At 38.9% G+C, this 17481-nt stretch overlaps 1 protein-coding gene across 4 annotated transcripts in view; it reads left to right on the top strand.

Annotated features, from left to right (window-relative positions):
* Positions 1–17481, top strand: part of gnptab (N-acetylglucosamine-1-phosphate transferase subunits alpha and beta) — an 82229-nt gene that overhangs the window by 48538 nt on the left and 16210 nt on the right. For all 4 annotated transcript variants that reach the window (XM_041216033.1, XM_041216031.1, XM_041216029.1 and 1 more), the window contains 6 exons: positions 1145–1324; positions 2124–2294; positions 2583–2706; positions 8411–8602; positions 13010–14190; positions 16128–16327. In XM_041216033.1, the coding sequence (XP_041071967.1) occupies positions 1145–1324; positions 2124–2294; positions 2583–2706; positions 8411–8602; positions 13010–14190; positions 16128–16327 (2048 nt within the window). The remainder of the gene's footprint in view (positions 1–1144; positions 1325–2123; positions 2295–2582; positions 2707–8410; positions 8603–13009; positions 14191–16127; positions 16328–17481) is intronic.

Below are 17481 nucleotides of genomic sequence, written 5' to 3'. Positions count from 1 at the left end.
TATTGTTCATGCAGTGAGCAGGTTTATGTACCTAGTTAAAAGCCTGCTCTTTCTCTTTTCCCTGCTTATCAGTGGGACAGTGCTAGATTCTGGTGAATGGTTCTTCTTGACAACTGAGGTTGGAATGTGGGGCTGAATGTTCTAGGCCCTTTGGAGACAGGCTGGGAGGTGGAAGGACTGATGATATGGTGGCAGCCTGTGTTGGGAGGGAAGCCTGACACCTTCCCACCGCCATGACATATTGCCAGCAGTGGGAATGTTGATGATTTGGATGCCAGCTGGGATTCCAGTTGCACCACTTAAGTGGCCAATTAGGATCACTGCATGCCTCCATGCACAATTTGCCTGTGTTGGGAGGGCCTGCCACTATGTGGGGAGACCACAGGGTGAAACCTGTCCAATCACGGTGGCCTGCCTGCCAGGCCCCTGCACCCCCCCAACCCAACTCATCTATTATCCAGGATGCTCAGCCATTGAGGTATCCTTTGCCTGGAGTTGCAGCCTCAGCATTGGCACTGCTGGCAGTGGCGCTGCTAAGGCTGCCAAGTTGTCCTCTTAGTTGGACTCTTGCCCTGGCAAGGGCCTCGTATATTGCTGGTGGCAGCCAATTAAAACCCTGGGTCCCACTGCTAGCCCAACCAGGCTTGCCTCCTGCTTTGGACCTGCAGTGCGACCTACCCGTTGCCAGAAAAATTAAGACGGTGCTATTTAGGAAAGTATTGGTGTGCCTAATTTCATAGCATCCTGTCTTAACATAGCTTCATTTTTGGAGCATGATCCAGGTTTTTTATTAAGTAATATACCCCTTATTGTGAGTTTGTAAAACTTGCTGAAAAAGTAATTCATATGCTTGTTTATCTGTAAAATAACTCACTCTTTAGGGAATGCATTCTTGTTTAAAGTTGATTTGTTAAATGTTTTGTTTGTAAATTTATCCTTTTAAACATTTAAAAATTTTATTATGTTGTATCTTGAACCTGAACATTGTTAAAATATTGTTAAATTTCAAGCTATTATATATGACAATTGGGCTAGGTGTGGCGATTGTTTATGATTTTACTAAAATAATTAATGTAGGTTACATACATTTGATAGCTGTAACAGAGTAAGTCCATTCATCACCAGCTTCACTCTTCTCCACAAGTCCAAGCAGGATGATGATATTTCATCCAGTCGATTTGAGGACAACGAAGAACTGCGATATTCTTTGCGTTCTGTGGAGAGATATGCACCTTGGATTCGACATGTCTTTATTGTGACAAATGGTCAGATTCCTTCCTGGTTAAACTTGGACAATCCACGTGTTACAATAGTAACACACCAGGCAAGTTCTTTTTTATTTATTTTGTGTAATGACATAGGGTTAACGTTGTCAAGTAAGGCGAAACAATAATCCTGTAGGTATGGAGAATATCGAGCAACAGAGTGAAATGGGACATTTAAAGTCAATAAAAAGTATAAGTAAAACATCACAATCGTTTTTTTTTCTGCTATATACAAGCTAGAATATATACCGATGGCTAGAAACACAGCAATGTAAAGGACCGGAAAAGACTATTAAAGCCTATCTGGCAGTGTCTGGAAGAGCTGTATCCCATGATACAGCTCATACTCCTTCATCAAATTTGATTCCACTTGTTTAACCAACTCTGTATTGACTCTGCTGCTACCATCACTTCCCACTGCTTCTCTTGTAAGTCTATTCATAAATCATTGCAAACTGTGTTTAATTAAATCTCAGCTGTCTTTCCTTCTTCCTTACTCTCTTGTTTTGTAACTGATGCACACACTAAGCTGTTGTCTTCAATGACTTGTCCACCAGTGCTGTTAAATCACTCGCCTGTGTCATGTTTTGTGAAATAACACCATTTAGATTATATTCTGCTGTTATTATCCTTTCCCAATCTTCACACATGTCCGCTTATTTGCATCAGCCCTGCTCCCCAATCTGTCCAGGTCCTTTTGTATTTGATAAAACTGTTTATTTTTCAATTTCAGTCAGCTGTGAAAATGCTGTTTGTGAATCAAATTTGGAACGCTACTAAGTTCAATTAAATGGGAGTGATTCAGCCAATGAATCATGCGTTTATAAATGCCTTTCACATTTGACCATTTTTCTCTAGGAAATTTTCAGGAATGTTAGCCATTTGCCAACGTTCAGTTCCCCTGCTATTGAAACACACCTACACCGAATTCCAGGTCTTTCTCAAAAGTTCATTTATCTAAATGATGATGTAATGTTCGGGAAAGAAGTGTGGCCTGATGATTTCTATTCTCATTCTAATGGACAAAAGGTAAGCAGCTCTTTTGAACCGGAAACCAAACAAGATACACTTTTTCAACAAAACTACACAAGCATAGCAGTTAAGTTTTGATACAACCAAAACAATAGAATTATTGCCATCAGTGCGTAAACCCAGGGGTATCTGCTTAATGATTTGAAATTATACATTGGTGAGGCAACAGTATGATAGATTTCATTGTGCAACTTATTTCACAATATATAAGAAAGCATTGAGGCTCATTATATTTAACAATGCTTTTAGCTTATTTGGTTGAGACACTTTCACTTTTAATTTTAGGTTTACCTCACATGGCCAGTTCCAAATTGTGCTGATGGATGTCCTGGGTCATGGATTAAAGATGGCTATTGTGATAAAGCTTGCAATAATTCAGCTTGTGACTGGGATGGAGGCGATTGTCTTGGTAGGTTAAATTAAAGGTTCTTTTCTCTTGTGTCCTGTGCAGCCCTACATGGCGCACTCTCAAAAGCTGAGTAGAGTTTGGAATTTCAGGAACTGCTCGTGCAGTAGGCATCCCAACTCTAATGTTTAGGATGTCATGCCCAGTGAAGGCATATCCTACTCATAATTTGAAACATGGACTGCATTCAGTATATAATTTTCTGTAATTGTCTTTTTCAAAAAAATAGATACTAAACAGGCTATTAAGATGGCTGCCAAGGGTCAGGTGATGTTTTGCAATTTCTGCTCAAACGATTAACTCTTGTCTGAAAATGCCTCTGGAAAGTTCTGCAATGCAAATGGGTTTCTCAGAAGCAAAGGGACCATACTTACAGCTCAGTGGAACAGATCTAACAAACAGTGGTTGTTAGGCATGTTGTAGCCATCAAGATAGAATGAAAATTAAGGTTTTCCAATGAGTTAATCATAGCTGGTATGTTGATGGGTTATCAATCATTCCCCATTCTGTATCAATCACTCTGGCTCTAACCCATTATTTGGACAATTGCTGAAAAAAAAGACATGTCTAAGCTTTTCATCTTGCATTCATCAGGACACTCACAAGAATACCAATATAAGGGGAAAACAACAATTTATACTGTATGTGAAGAGAGTGCTGGTTGGTTGGCAGTGGCATTGCCATGGAGAATGCACCAGTGATGGTGACTGACAGTTAACTGCCAGGCATTGTTTGAAATTTAAACCAGGCAGCTTGACCCTGATTGGACAAGGCATTGCCCTGAGGAATGAGCCAATGAATGCTAGGTATGTAGGCCATACGTCCCAAAGACTGGCATATCGTATGAAACAGCATGTCCCAGCCGCATACAGACTGTACCTAATAAGCCCATGCTTGCAAAATTCAAAACAGTGTCCAACATTAGATGTGATTCTGGATTGGGCAACATTTGCTAAAGAATTACACTGACAACCAATTTAAGATTGTCAGTCGGGTTCGCAATGTGGCGCATTTGCGTGTATTGGAAGCTACTTATATTAACACACAGGGCCCTGTTCTTTGCAGAATGAAAGAACATGTATATGTATTGCTCCTGTTTCAGCTAAACAAAATAAGTGACAGCCATTCGTTGAATCATTCCTCAGGGTAATGCCTTGAACAATCAAGATCAAACTATCTGGTTTAAATTTCAAACAATGCTTGGCAGTGAACTGTCAGTCGCCATCAGTGATTTTCCATGGCAATGCCACTTGCTGACGCATCAGCACTCTGTCTTCACATACAGTATAAGTTGTTGTTATCCCCTTATAATGGTGTTCTTGCCAGTGTCCTAATAAGTGCAAGATGAAAAGCTTAGACCCGTCTCTTTTCTCAGCCATACTCAAGTTCTGTACTACCAAACGACTATTTATGTGGACAATGGAAGGCACTGAAACGTGGCATCATGTGACTGAACTGGCTGCAGATAACAAGTCTATCAACCCAAGAACCACGGAGAGCCTGGACAGCCTGCAAAGGATACCAACTGCAGATTACCAGCTGCAGAACAAGGCAGTAACACCTATGCCTTTTTTGAACATGGAGACTGCTACATCTTTGTCCCCTAACCTGATGCCTATTTCAAGTATACATGTAAAGAAACCTGGCCTCCTGGCAAGAAAAACTACATGTGACTAACTTCATGACCTACTGAGCATCAATCTCTTCGAGGGAATCCTGTAGTAATCCTGATACACGACTCCAGCTATTGAACCCATCTACACTACCCTTCCAGATGAAAACGCCACCTTCAGTGCGCCCGCAACAACTTTTTTCCTACAACACGTGAACTATGAGTTTATTTTTTGTATACAATCTGGATTAAAATTTACTTGGATGCATTGTGATGGCAACTTCATCATGTTTACAAATACATCTAGATGGAGACACTCCAAACCTGTTGCTTATCAGTTAGCAATTGTGAAACTTGGAGTTTAGTTGCACTTTATGATGTCTCCCTCAGGAAAGTGAATGAAAAAGTGTTTATTTCTCAACTTATTCACACTTAGAATTAATTTTTGAGAAGATTAAATTCAACATGTTCAAACTATGGGTTTTATAAATATTATAACTACAAGCCCTGCCATTTGCACCCAGGGTTAGTAAGTTACATGCTGTGGTGATGCATCTATCATATCCACTTTGATATGACAACAGGCCATTTCTTAGACATCATCTAAAGAAAGAAAGAACTCATTTTAATAAACGTTGGAGTTTAATCACTGTAGTAATGTAGGAATCTAAGCAGACAATTTTGTCTATCTAATCTAGCTGAAGTTGATTGAGCTTGGTATGTTTGCATCATTATTTGGAAATAATCTTCTCCCTGTCTTTTCTTCCTTATGTCAAGCTTTGTTGGGAAAGCTCCCTTGAATAGAGATAGAAACCAGGTGGTTGTCCTCATTGTTCTGTTTTTGCTGTCTGTGGTGATGTGACTTAATATACCTAAAGCAATCTATCATCACTTATGATTTGAGTTGTGAGCCATTTTCAGAACACTGCAATGAAGTGTCATAATGAAACTAGAATGAGCAGCATTACTGAATTGCACATTTAGTGAAATGACTCATTGATCACAGGTTCTATTACCATGTATGATATTGCAAAATAATGTGGATAAATTAGTGCTTTAATTATATGTCTGGTATACTCTGTTATGCATTTTGGATGTGCTAACAATTAGGCAGGATAGCTATGTGTGTATTTTAGAGCCATTTTAGAGTCTCTAACTTTTTTATTGTAGTTGTAGTAGATGAACAGATGTTTAGAGTATACAAAATTATTAAAAATATTTACAGCTGCAGCTGAGCATTTGACACTGCAGTAAATATAAAATTAAACTTAATTTGCCTTAATATGCTTATTTAAAAACCTGCCTAAATTTTAACTTTAAAATGCTTTTGTGCAAGTACTTAATAGTTCAAAACAGATAAGAACATAAGTTCAGTTGACATAAACTTTCAGTTAATTAGGGACTGAGGTAACTTGGAGCATTGGCTGCATTCAATAAAATGAACTTGAGAACATACCTCTCATTAGTTGAAACATAGCCATTATGGTTATGGAAGTAAGCTGCCTTTGCTCAGTCAGGAATTTGTGTTAGTTAAAATTGTAACTTTAAAGACATTATATCCCTAAGCAATGCTAAGTGTCTGGCTGGTTTCAAGAAGCGCAGTAGGGTGACCATTTTCCATAAGTATTCTTGAATTGATAAGTTATATTTTTCATTAATTGCCTTTCCTCCTAATTGCAAGGCTCATCTTTTTAGAGTAACTGAGGCCATGGTACAGAAATATGCTGTGCAGTCAAAAATTCCTATCTTTCCCAATGTGCACTGATGTCAGCCTATGAAATGTGATAGAAACTAAGGCTCAGTTACACAATGTTGTGTTGTGTCCTTGGCCAAAAGTGACAGCTCTGATCACAAGTTAGCTTGAGTTTTATAAGTTTTCCGTTAATCTAACTTGGAGTATTGCTTTAAACCTTAGAGCACTATTAAGCGTTTGCAGCATAAGCACCTGACCTGTAATTTTATCATTTGTGTTTTAAAGTAGAATTTGACAAATATAATAGAAAAGTATGCTAGTCATATCATGGGTTCTTGGCATTTAAATGGCTGATGCCAAAAAATTGCTGCAGACTTTAAAGGAGTGGAATTAGAGTTTATTTGGCATTCATCCACAGGAGCCTTCCCTATACACAGAACTGGAATGATATTACATGACAGTGAACCAGTGCAGCTGTTCTGTTATTTTGTTTTGTCCAAGTAACCAGCATTTTCCTTCAATGTCTAGATTTAAGCATAATGCATATATATCACAATTAGCTTCAAAAATTCCCAATTTTGTTTTAACAAGGAAGAAAGAATTGGTTATGGATTGTATCTAAATAGATTCTAACTGGTTTGAAAAGTGCCAATGCTGTTCATTAATGTTGCATCCTCATCAACTGGGAAACATAAAATCTATGTCACCCCATCTCCTTCCCACGGCAACTTTTCATGTAGATGTGATACCTTCCCTTTTATCTTCTCTCTCCTCACTATCTGTGGCTCCAGGTGAAGCAGCGATTTACATGTACTTCCAAATTAGTCTACTGTATTTACAGCTCACAATGCAGTGGTCGCTACATTGGGGAGACCAAATGCAGACTAGGTGACCACTCTGTGGAAAATCTCCGTTCAGTCCGCAAACACAATCCAGAGCTACTAGTGGCTTGTCATTTTAATTCTCCACCTTGGTCTCACACTGACATCTGCCTTTGGCCTGCTGAACTGTTCGAGTAAGCTTGAGGAACAGCACCTCATCTTTCGATTAGATGTTTTGCAACCTGAGGCAGTGGCATCTTGGTACTGTCACTGACTGGTATTCCAGAGACCTGGGTTTGAATCCCACCATGGCAAATGGCGAAATTTGAATTCAGTAAAAGTCTGATGGCCAATTGTGATAAAAAAATCCATCTGGTTCATCTTTTAGAGAAGTAAATCTGCCATCCTTACCTGGTCTGGCCTACATGTGACTCCAGACCAACAGCAATGAGGTTGACTCTTGAATGGCCTCTGAACAAGGGCGATTAGGGATGGGCAATAAATGCTGGCCTAGCCAGCGACGCACTCATGAACGAATTTAAAAACCTTCTGAGTTTAACCATTTCAGACCTTTTGCGTGTTTCTGTTTTTTCTCTTGTTTTTGCTTTTAGACAGCAGCACATCCATAAGCAGATGTTTTTTTGTTTCCTTTCTTGTCCCACTCTTTGTGCTAAAAGGCCAACTCTTCTGTCACTCAATCTGTCCTATCTTCCACCCTGTCAGACTTTTCTTTTATCCTTGTCCCATCCATACCATGCTCAAAACCTATTACATATCTGACTTTTCCCAGTTCTAATGAAATGTCATCGACCTGAAACGTTAACACTGTTTCCCTCTCCACAGATGCTGCCTGATGTGCTGAGTGTTTCTAGCATTTTCAGTTTTTATTCCAGTTGTAGTACTTGATATGCTTTTCTGTTTGACGTATCTCAAGTTGCCATCTGTTTTGTTCACACTGGAAGTTACATTTCAGCTATGGATTACAAAAATAACCAATAACAGATCGCCATTTGTCTTTGGGCAATAAGCAATGTGTTCCAAAAGATTTTTTTTAAATGAACTCTTTAATTTTAAGACAACGTAACCAGATTTTATCAAATATCATTTATTGCAAGTGAAAGACCTTGCAAGGATGAATGAGATCATTTTTTAATCTCTGAAGCATCTTTGGATGCTCTGCTGCATTAAAGGTGCTAAATCAATTTAGTTTGAAAATCCTTCCACAACTTCTTTTTCTCCCTATCTCTGTAACTTACACTAGCCTTTCAACTTCCCAGAGCTGTCTGCTCTTCCATGTCTAGCCTCTTGCACATCCCCTCCATTATTGATGGCCATACTTTCAGCTGTTTGGGCTCTAAGCTTTCTACCTCTTTCACTTCCTTTAAGATGCTCCTTGAAAATCCGTCACCTATCCTAATGCCTCCATGATGTGGCTTGGCATCAGATTTTGTTTGATAACACTCCTGTGAAGCATTTTGGGTTGTTTACTAAATTAAAGGTACCATCTAAATGTAATCTATTGTTGAACTGTTTGTTTTTTTATTTTAAGTAAATTACTAAATATGTTTGATGTAATTGCAGGTAATATTGCAGGTAACCGTGGCGGTGGTGCTGGAGGAGTGGTGAATGCGCAGGCCTGGCAGTTTGCTGGAGGGCTCCCTGGAATAACGTATTGTAACCAAGGTTGTGCCAACTCCTGGCTGGCTGATAAATTTTGTGATCAAGCTTGTAATGTCCTATCATGTGGGTTTGATGCTGGCGATTGTGGGGAGGGTAAGTGTGAACTGCAATTTCTCTTCTACATTCCTCCGTTGGAGTATTGAACATAGATTATTGAAAGGTGTCATTGGGTTTGCATATTAATTAGCTCAAGTTAGATTTTCACTGGCTGTATAAAGCCCCATCTTAATGTGGCCTGTGAATTATCCCCGAATCACTCTTGATGCTTTTAGTGTGAGCATTGTATAACATTGATGTAACATCTTTGCATATACTTTGTTTATATTGCCAGTGTGATGCTTATTACTCCAAATTCATTGTACTTGCCAAATACTATTTGGAGAGGGAAGCAGTGAACCAGTGCCACAACCATGATGTAAGCTGTCTGAGAAAGGACAGGATAATTAGGGATGTGCTAAATGCATTTTCCTTCTACCTGCCAGCTCTGATGATAGCTTGCAGATTGAGTGGGTTTGCTTTTGGAATAATCAGGAACATCAGATTCAAATGTGAGTTCTGCTGAACTTGCCTTTTAAAACCAGCAATAGTTGCCATATGGATGTCTATGGGTAATTTTTTTCGATTTTGCATTTGTAAGGATGAGTTAATATATAGAAACATGCATTTATATTTCATCACACCCTCAGCCAAAGAATTACTTCAAAAGCACAATCACCGTTCTGTAGGGAGCCAATTTGTGAACAGCAAGTATCTAATGTTTTTTTCATTCTTTCATGGGATGTGAACATCATTGACTAGGCCAGCATTCGCTGCCCATCCCTCGTTGCCCTTGAGAAGGTGGCAGTGAGCCACCTTCTTGAACTGTTGCATTCCATGTTGCGTAGGTACATCCCAGTGCTTTTAAGGAGGGGTCCAAGGATTTTGACCCAGCAACAGTGAAGGAACAGTGGTATATTTCCAAGTCAGGATGCTGTGTGGCTTGGAGGGGAACTTCCAGGTGGCTCAAAAAAATTCTGCTGATCTATTTTCCTTAAGTGGATAATTCCACTTTTCTCCACATTATATTCTACCTGCCACAAACTTGACACTTACTTAACCTAACTGAACCCTTTTGCTGCATCTTTGCACTCTCACAGCTGGGTGGTGTTGGAGCTGCACTCATCCAGGCAAGTGGAGAGTATTCCATCACACCCCTGACTTGTGCCTTATTGATGGTGGACAGGCTTTGGGGAGTCAGGGGGTGAGTTATTGGCTGTAGGATTCCTAGCCTCTGGCCTTTTCCAGCCACAGAGAAACTGGGAGATGTTGGTATTCCGATGAACCTGCATGTCCTTGCATGTTCACTTTGTAATTTATGTACAAGTGCAGCAAGTAATTAAGAAAGCATGTTGTGCGTTAGCCTTGATTACAAATGGGCCAGAGCACAGGAGTAAATAACTCATACTGCAATTATATAGGGTCTTGGTGAGACGACACCTCAAGTGCTATGTGCAATTTGGTCTCCCTAGCAAAGGATGGGTTTACTTCTGTAAAGGGAGTACAAGAAAGGTTCACCAGACAGATTGTTGGGATGAGAGGACTGTGGTATGAGGAAAGATTGAATAGACTAGGCCTATATTCCCTAAGAGTTAGAAGAATGAGAGGTAATTTCATTGAACCATATAAAATTCTTAAGGAGCTTGACAGGGTAGATGGGAGGATGTTTCCCCTGGTTGGGGAGCCTAGAGTTTCCATATGCTGCCTTAATTACTTGTTGCCACCTGCATGCTAACTTTGTGTTTCACGCGCAAGAATACTCAGATCCCTCTGTACTGCACTTTTTTTTGGACTCTCCATTTAAATAATAGTCTGCCTTTTGATTTTTCCTACCAAAGTGTACATTAAACTCCATCTGCCAAGTTTTTGCCCACTCACTCAACCTATCTGTATCCCCTTGCAGATTCCTTATGTCCTTATCACAACATGCCCTCCCAACTATTTTTGTATCGTCAGCAAACTTGGATACATTATAGTCTGCCCCCTTTCCTCCAAGTCATTAATATAGATAACAAATAATTGAAGCCATAGGAGTGATCCTTGTGGCACTCTACTAGTTATGTCTTTCCAATCTGAAAAAGACCCATTAATCCAGACTCTGTCTTCTGTGTGTTAACCAACCCTCAATCCATGCTAATACATGAGCTCCTATCTTGTGCAAAAACCATTTATGTGGCACCTTATCAAATAAGTCTCGAAATGAGATGGAGAAACAGATCATTGAAAGTAATGCTTGTTAATAAGACCTTAAAAAAAAAATAAGCAGACAAAGCACTAATGTTTGCTTTTTGAAGGGATGGAATTGAAAAGCAGAGAAGTTACGTTAAAGTTAAATAGATCTTTGGCTAGACTACCCTTGGGAGAATTGTGAACAGTTCTGGTCTCCATATTATAAAAAACATGTTAGAGGTATTTATTAGAATGATACCAAAACTGAGGAGTTATACCTATCAGAAAAGATGATCATGCTGGGGATTCTCTTTTCCAGAAGAGGGAAGACTGATGGATGACCCAATAGAGGCCTTCAACGTTATGAAAGGGTTTGATAGGATAGATATAGAAGAGATGTCTCCATTTGCAGGGAATCCAGAACTCGGGCTGTAAATGTAAGATAGCTGCTAATAAACCCAAGTGGGAATTCAGGCGAAACTCTTTACCCAGAGTGGTGAGAACCTGGAACTTAGTACCACATGAAGTAGTCAAGGCGAAGAGCATAGATGCAGTTAAGAAGCTAGATAAACAGATGAGGGAAAACGACATAGGAAGATATATTGATTGTGTCTGTTGAAGGGTGGGAGTATGCTCACAGAACAGAAGCATGGATATGAGCTTGTTGTGCTGAACGGTCTGTTCCTGTGCTGTAAATACTTTGGAATTGTGCTTAAAAATACAGCCTTTTAATTGGAGTGTGACCAACTGAGCCAAGTAGGAACTGAATGTTTTGTAGTTCTAATTCATATGTTTTAAATAAATCTAAGTATGACAGTTTTGTATTTCTCAGCCTGTGCTAAATTCATCTCTTTCCACACCAATTTTTTGTTTAAAGTCAGATGTGATCCAATTTTGATAGCAGAAAACAAGAAGTGGAACAGAGACAACTTGTGTAAATTTTGTTTTGCAACAGCAATTTCTAATAATGAGCAAGCAAGAATTTCCAAAAGTACTTCCTCTTCATTGGCCAAAATAAATTTCTCCTAATTATTCTATGGATCAGATCTTTGCTCTATTTGTTCATAAGTTTTGAGAGTATCTGCCTTTATTAAATAAAATTTCATTGAATGTGTAATAAAAACAGAAAATGCTGGAAAAACTCAGCAGGCCTGCCAGCATCTGTGGAGAGAGAAACAGAGTTAACGTTTCAAGTCCAATATGACTCTTCGGAACTCAACTTTGGAGTTCAAAGAAGAGTCATATTGGACTAGAAGCATTTTCTGTTTTTATTTCAGATTTCCAGCATGTGGAGTATTTTGCTTTTATTTTATTGAATGTGTATTGCATTTAGTAAATCATTAGTATTACTGAAGCAAGGTTCTAATATTGAATGAATAACTGTTAATGTATTAATTTTGCTCATATCATGACCTAGTACATATCAAAATCTGTTTTGCCTTAATCGAACCACTGGACGTTGTTACAATAGCTGCAACTTGTTGTCATTCAGAATTCCAATGGTGCTTTAATTTTCCATTCACATTATTTTCTTTCCAATGAATTAATAGCTCCTCCTTGGCTTTTTTTTTGTCCCCCACGCGAAGCACTTTAAATTTCTATCTTCAATGTGTATGCTCAATTCCCAAGGATGTGCAAATGCTCCTGTGGCTTGTCCTGTTCAGATTTGTAGTCTGCCATCTTTGTTATCATTATTTTGGGTCATCAGTAAATTTAACTATATTCCCCCTGATTTTACTTTATTGTGCACAGCCTGTTTGTTGCATTGCGCAGGTCCCTTTACGATTGCTGTGTGGATGTGCATATGTGCATCTTAAAGAGATCATTGGCTGTGCATGGCTTGTTTAGTGCACTGCACATAGTAATCTAGAACAATGTGGCCATGCAGCTCAGAGGGACTATTGCTTGTGAATCCTAGATCCAGATCATTTATGAAGATACAAAACAACAGTCATGCATGTCAACTTTTAGCATTAACGTCTGAAGACAGTTATAAGCACTTATTAGATATTAAGTATTGAATTTGTTTCTGGCAAAGCTATTTTTTCTTCAACTACTCAGCTTTCTGTGAATATATTTTATATCTGACTCAAAAAGTATACATTTGTCTTCAGTTAATTTTCACTTGTCCAGAAATGGGGGAAAAATGCGAAGTCTGATAACCAGAAAAGGCTTAAATGGAATTGATCCTGAAAGTCCAGCAATGTTTTCTTTGCCTACTGCTCAACCACCACTCTTGTTATGGATATTTTATTTTCTTTATTAACTTGGTTTGTTGAACTATTTTGTCCACAGAACACTTTGATCAGATGTATGATGTGAACCTTCTTCTTAATCAGACTCATTACGTGCTTCCAAAAGGTGAGGCGTCACCTTACTTCCATTTTGAGGGCTTTGCTCACAAAATCACAGAGGCCTCATTCACTGATAATGCTATAATTCGCCATGCTTCTGTGGCCAACAAATGGAAGACCATTCACTTGATCATGCACAGAGAAATGAATGCAACCACAATCCATTTCAATTTGACTTTCCTGGACAAAAGTGACAGAGAGTTTAAAATGCACCTCACTGTAGATGCTGACACCCGAGAAGGTCAGAAATCAAACCAAACTGTCATTTCAAAGAAGCAAGAAAAGGCTACAAATCTCACTGCAGCACCATTAGAAATGGAGATTCCATTCAAAGACATTGCTGAAGAACTGCAATTCCCCAAAATTCAAGAAAGGACTTTAGATAAGTTGAATGTCAGTCTTCTAATCGGCCTTCAGTTTATTAACATATCACTTCTGCCTGTTGATGTTCAGAAAGATTTGAAAGAATTGGATGCAAAATTAGAAGATGGTGATATCACACTTAAAGGGTACAATCGAACAAAGGTGATGATTTTGGAGCCGTTCAGAAAGCTTACACGATCTTCAAAACAAAATGGAAGTAAAGACGTTGTGTCTCAGCACTCAGCGAAGATTAATTTGTTAAAGAATGTAGGCTTATTGGACAGGAGAGTTGCTGGTAGAGGATATGTTCACAAGGATGAAGATGCTAAAAACCACTTAACAGAAGAGCAAGTTGAGAATGGGCAGGTTGGAAGAAATGAACAAGCTGCTAATCAAGTGTCTCTAAGTTCCTTATTTGCAATGAAAATGAATAACCTATTAAAAAGCCCTGCCAAAGATTTGCCAATCCTCCAAAAAGCTGAAATCAGACCTATCACTTCACAGAAAATTCTTAATATTCTCATACCAAATAACAGCAGCAAGTTAAAACAAGATCAAAATGTAAGAGGAATAGAAAGAAAAGTCAAGCACCAAGGGCAAAGGGATGGAGTCCTGAAGGAGGTTATTGCTGAGGCTGCAGAAATTGAAATTAAAAATAACAGTACAGGACATGCCAACAGAAAGCTGCAGCATTATGCTGGGAGTAATGCTGGATTTTTGCCCTGGGAAAAGCAAGGATATTTCCAGGATCTATTAGAAGTAAGTCATTTATAATGTGTGTATTCACTTAATGCCTTTATAGTAACAAATTGCCAAAAGAGTGAAACTTATTTTGAAATAATGCTAAAAATTTATTAAAATTTTATGGTGTGGATTTGTCTATCTTGTGTCAGGTATGCTGTAGTTGCTCTCAGAATAAAGCATTGTTGCTAGCACTGCATATACTTAAAAGGGAGGGAAAGTTTAGAGGGGAGTTCCTTTTCATATTTTAAGTATTCTACAAAATCTCTCTTGCCTCAGTGGAGACCTACTATTTTGGATTTCCTCCCCCGCTTACACCTCCTCACCCCCTCCCGCCTTCCCATCCCCCAAAGCTGCTCTGGTGTTTCATAGCTTGAGCGGAGTTACCTGCATCCAAAAGCAGATTCTTTTTTATGGTTGTAGCACCTCTGGTCTGGCCAAGGAATCGATTTAAAACTCGTATCTCCCAGGAGAGCATACTGTTGCTAAGCCTTTGTTCTGTCTGCCTCAAAACCAACCAAAGCAGAGAACTCACCTTTTTTCTCTGCTTCCACAAACCAAGCAAATAGTCTTTCCATACTCTCTGTATCAAAACCTCCTAACTTTTTAAAGCCCTCTATCTCATTAGCATTTTTACTATGAATCATTTTCCTACTATAAGATACAATTGGGTCTAGAATGGAGAAACATAAATTTAAGTTATTGCCAGATATTTAGGACAGCAAACATGAATTTTTTTTTTACATAGAGGCTTGAGATTTGGATTGCACCACCAGAGTGAGTGATTGAGGCAGATCATGTCAATGGTTAAGAATATTTTGGATGGATGTGTGTAGAAAACATTTGAAAGATTGAAGCCAATGTTTTTGGTCCCTCCCCTTCTGATTCCATCCCCGTCATCAGTGTCTCGAGCTAAACCAGACTCTTTGCAACCTCCTATTTGACCTTGTGTCCTCTCCATCGCACAGACTACCCACTTCCACCCCCCAAACACAGCTTAGCTTTCACCCTCCCTTGGCCCAACTGCTGTTGAAACACTCGGATTCGCATGCCGCCTCCAACCTCAACTGTTCCAGTGCTGTTTAGATTGGCTTCCTATCTTTCATTCTCGGTAAACATCAGCTCATCACAAAGCTCTACACTTTTGTTTCCTATTCTGCACCAAGGGTTGCTCACCTATCACCTCTGCTTGTTGACATACAATTTTTCTGGGTAATCCAATGCTTCCCAATTTAAAATTCACGTCTTCTGTGTTTATATTTCTTGATGGTCTTGCCTCTCCCTATCTCTTTAACTCTCCAGACCTGTCTGAGTAGTTATGCTTCCCTTTTCCTTGATCACTGTGCTTTTCTGCTCAGCCTCCCTGTCCTATAAATACCTTTTGTCCATGCATTTGGTCATTTGTCCTACGATTTCCTTTTGCTTTGACAACTTTTTAATTTTGATTATACCTCTGTGAATGGCCTCAGTTTTTCTAAGTTAAGTAAGTGCAATATAAGTGCAAATTTTTGTCTTATTGAGGGCTTGTGCAAAGTTGCGAAGTCCCACTGTTGGAGCAGAATTTAAAGAGCTTGACTCTGTGTATGCTGTATCCATTCTGGGAATATTTGACATCACTGAGTAGAAAAGTAGAATGTTTATTTTTCCAGCTCCTCCACCACTTTCTACCCCTGCCCCTATTTACTGGGTGACATGGAATGAGGGGATACACAGCCATATGTAGAAATTAATCAGAATGCTGGCTATTTGCTTTGACACTGATACTCTATATGTTGGACTAAACTCTAACCTATGGTTATGTCATAATTTTTTAATACAGTTTAGAATTCAATATTTAAATATATATGTAATGTAGATATTATGCAAAGGAAATAAATGCCAGCTCCACTTGAAAATGCTGAGCATCTAAAAATTTAGCCTGCAAATATTTCAAAAGCTATCACATTTTACTTCAGGAGGATGCAAAACTGGAGAAGGCACTTGCATACCACACTGACAATAAACAGGTGGGAAGAAAACTCCAAGACACGTTTGCAGACTCACTGCGCTATGTAAATAAACTTCTCAATACAAAGTTTGGATTTGCTTCTCGAAAAGTTCCTGCCCACATGCCTCACATGATTGACCGTTTTATCATGGATGATCTTCAAGCTATGTGAGATATTGACAATTTTATCTTTCTAGTTTTCATAATGTTTATTATGAAATACCTATAGGTTCTACCTGTACTTTTTAATAGGCTTTTAATTTTTAGCTGCAGCATGCATTGCCTTTAATTTTAGAACTTGCAAGTGTTCGAGTGTTTTAACATATATCCAAAGATATTGCTGAAAACTTACTGAAACCTTGTCCTGCATTTAGAACTAAATCTATGTATGATTTTAGTGTGCCAAGTAATGCAATGCTTAGTACCAAAAACCTGAACTGATAAATGATAACCAGCAAAAATTAAACAATTGCTTGTCCTTTTTCCATTTACATATTGTATCACCAGCTTCAGTTTCTGTGAAAATCCATTCTTATGTTTGAAATATTCAGAATACTAGCTTAGGATTCCCAAGGATGATCTGGATAAGAAGAAAAAAAGACATTTTTCTGTAGCACTTTTCACAACACATGAACTAGTTTTGAAGTATAATATAGGGGCAGTAGCTGAGTCCATCAGATCAAGAAAGCCTCTAATTCAATTCTAGGTCTGTGTTAAATTTCTACTGATCTCTACTGGGTAATGTCAGGGGACCTGCAGTTGGTCAGGTGGCCAAATTCAGCGACCCTTGCTTGACAGTATGTGTGCATGATCTCTGGTAAGTGTGGAATTGGACTCTGCAGTATGACCATGTTCCTTCCCCCAGGCTATTAAAAAAGCCTAAACAAAAACAGAATTACCTGGAAAAACTCAGCAGGTCTGGCAGCATCGGCGGAGAAGAAAAGAGTTGACGTTTCGAGTCCTCATGACCCTTCGACAGAACTCAAGTTCTGTCGAAGGGTCATGAGGACTCGAAACGTCAACTCTTTTCTTCTCCGCCGATGCTGCCAGACCTGCTGAGTTTTTCCAGGTAATTCTGTTTTTGTTTTGGATTTCCAGCATCCACAGTTTTTTTGTTTTTATTAAAAAAGCCTGCTCACTCGTTCTTCAATCCTTAGTGAAGAATGCCATTTGGAAGGTAATAGATGGTAACAAGGACTGCACAACTTTAAAGTAGCAAGCCGGTTAACTCTAGGAATGTGACAGAGTACAAGAAAACTGACAGAAACAGAGCAGAAAGAAGCATTGTTTGTAATTGATATTTGTGTTGTACTCTGGTTTGC

This window comes from Carcharodon carcharias, chromosome 21 (genome assembly GCF_017639515.1).
Source record: "Carcharodon carcharias isolate sCarCar2 chromosome 21, sCarCar2.pri, whole genome shotgun sequence".
Taxonomy (NCBI): Eukaryota; Metazoa; Chordata; class Chondrichthyes; order Lamniformes; family Lamnidae; genus Carcharodon; species Carcharodon carcharias.
The sequence above is the reverse complement of the archived record's forward strand: the minus strand, read 5'-3'. Positions and strand labels throughout refer to the sequence as shown.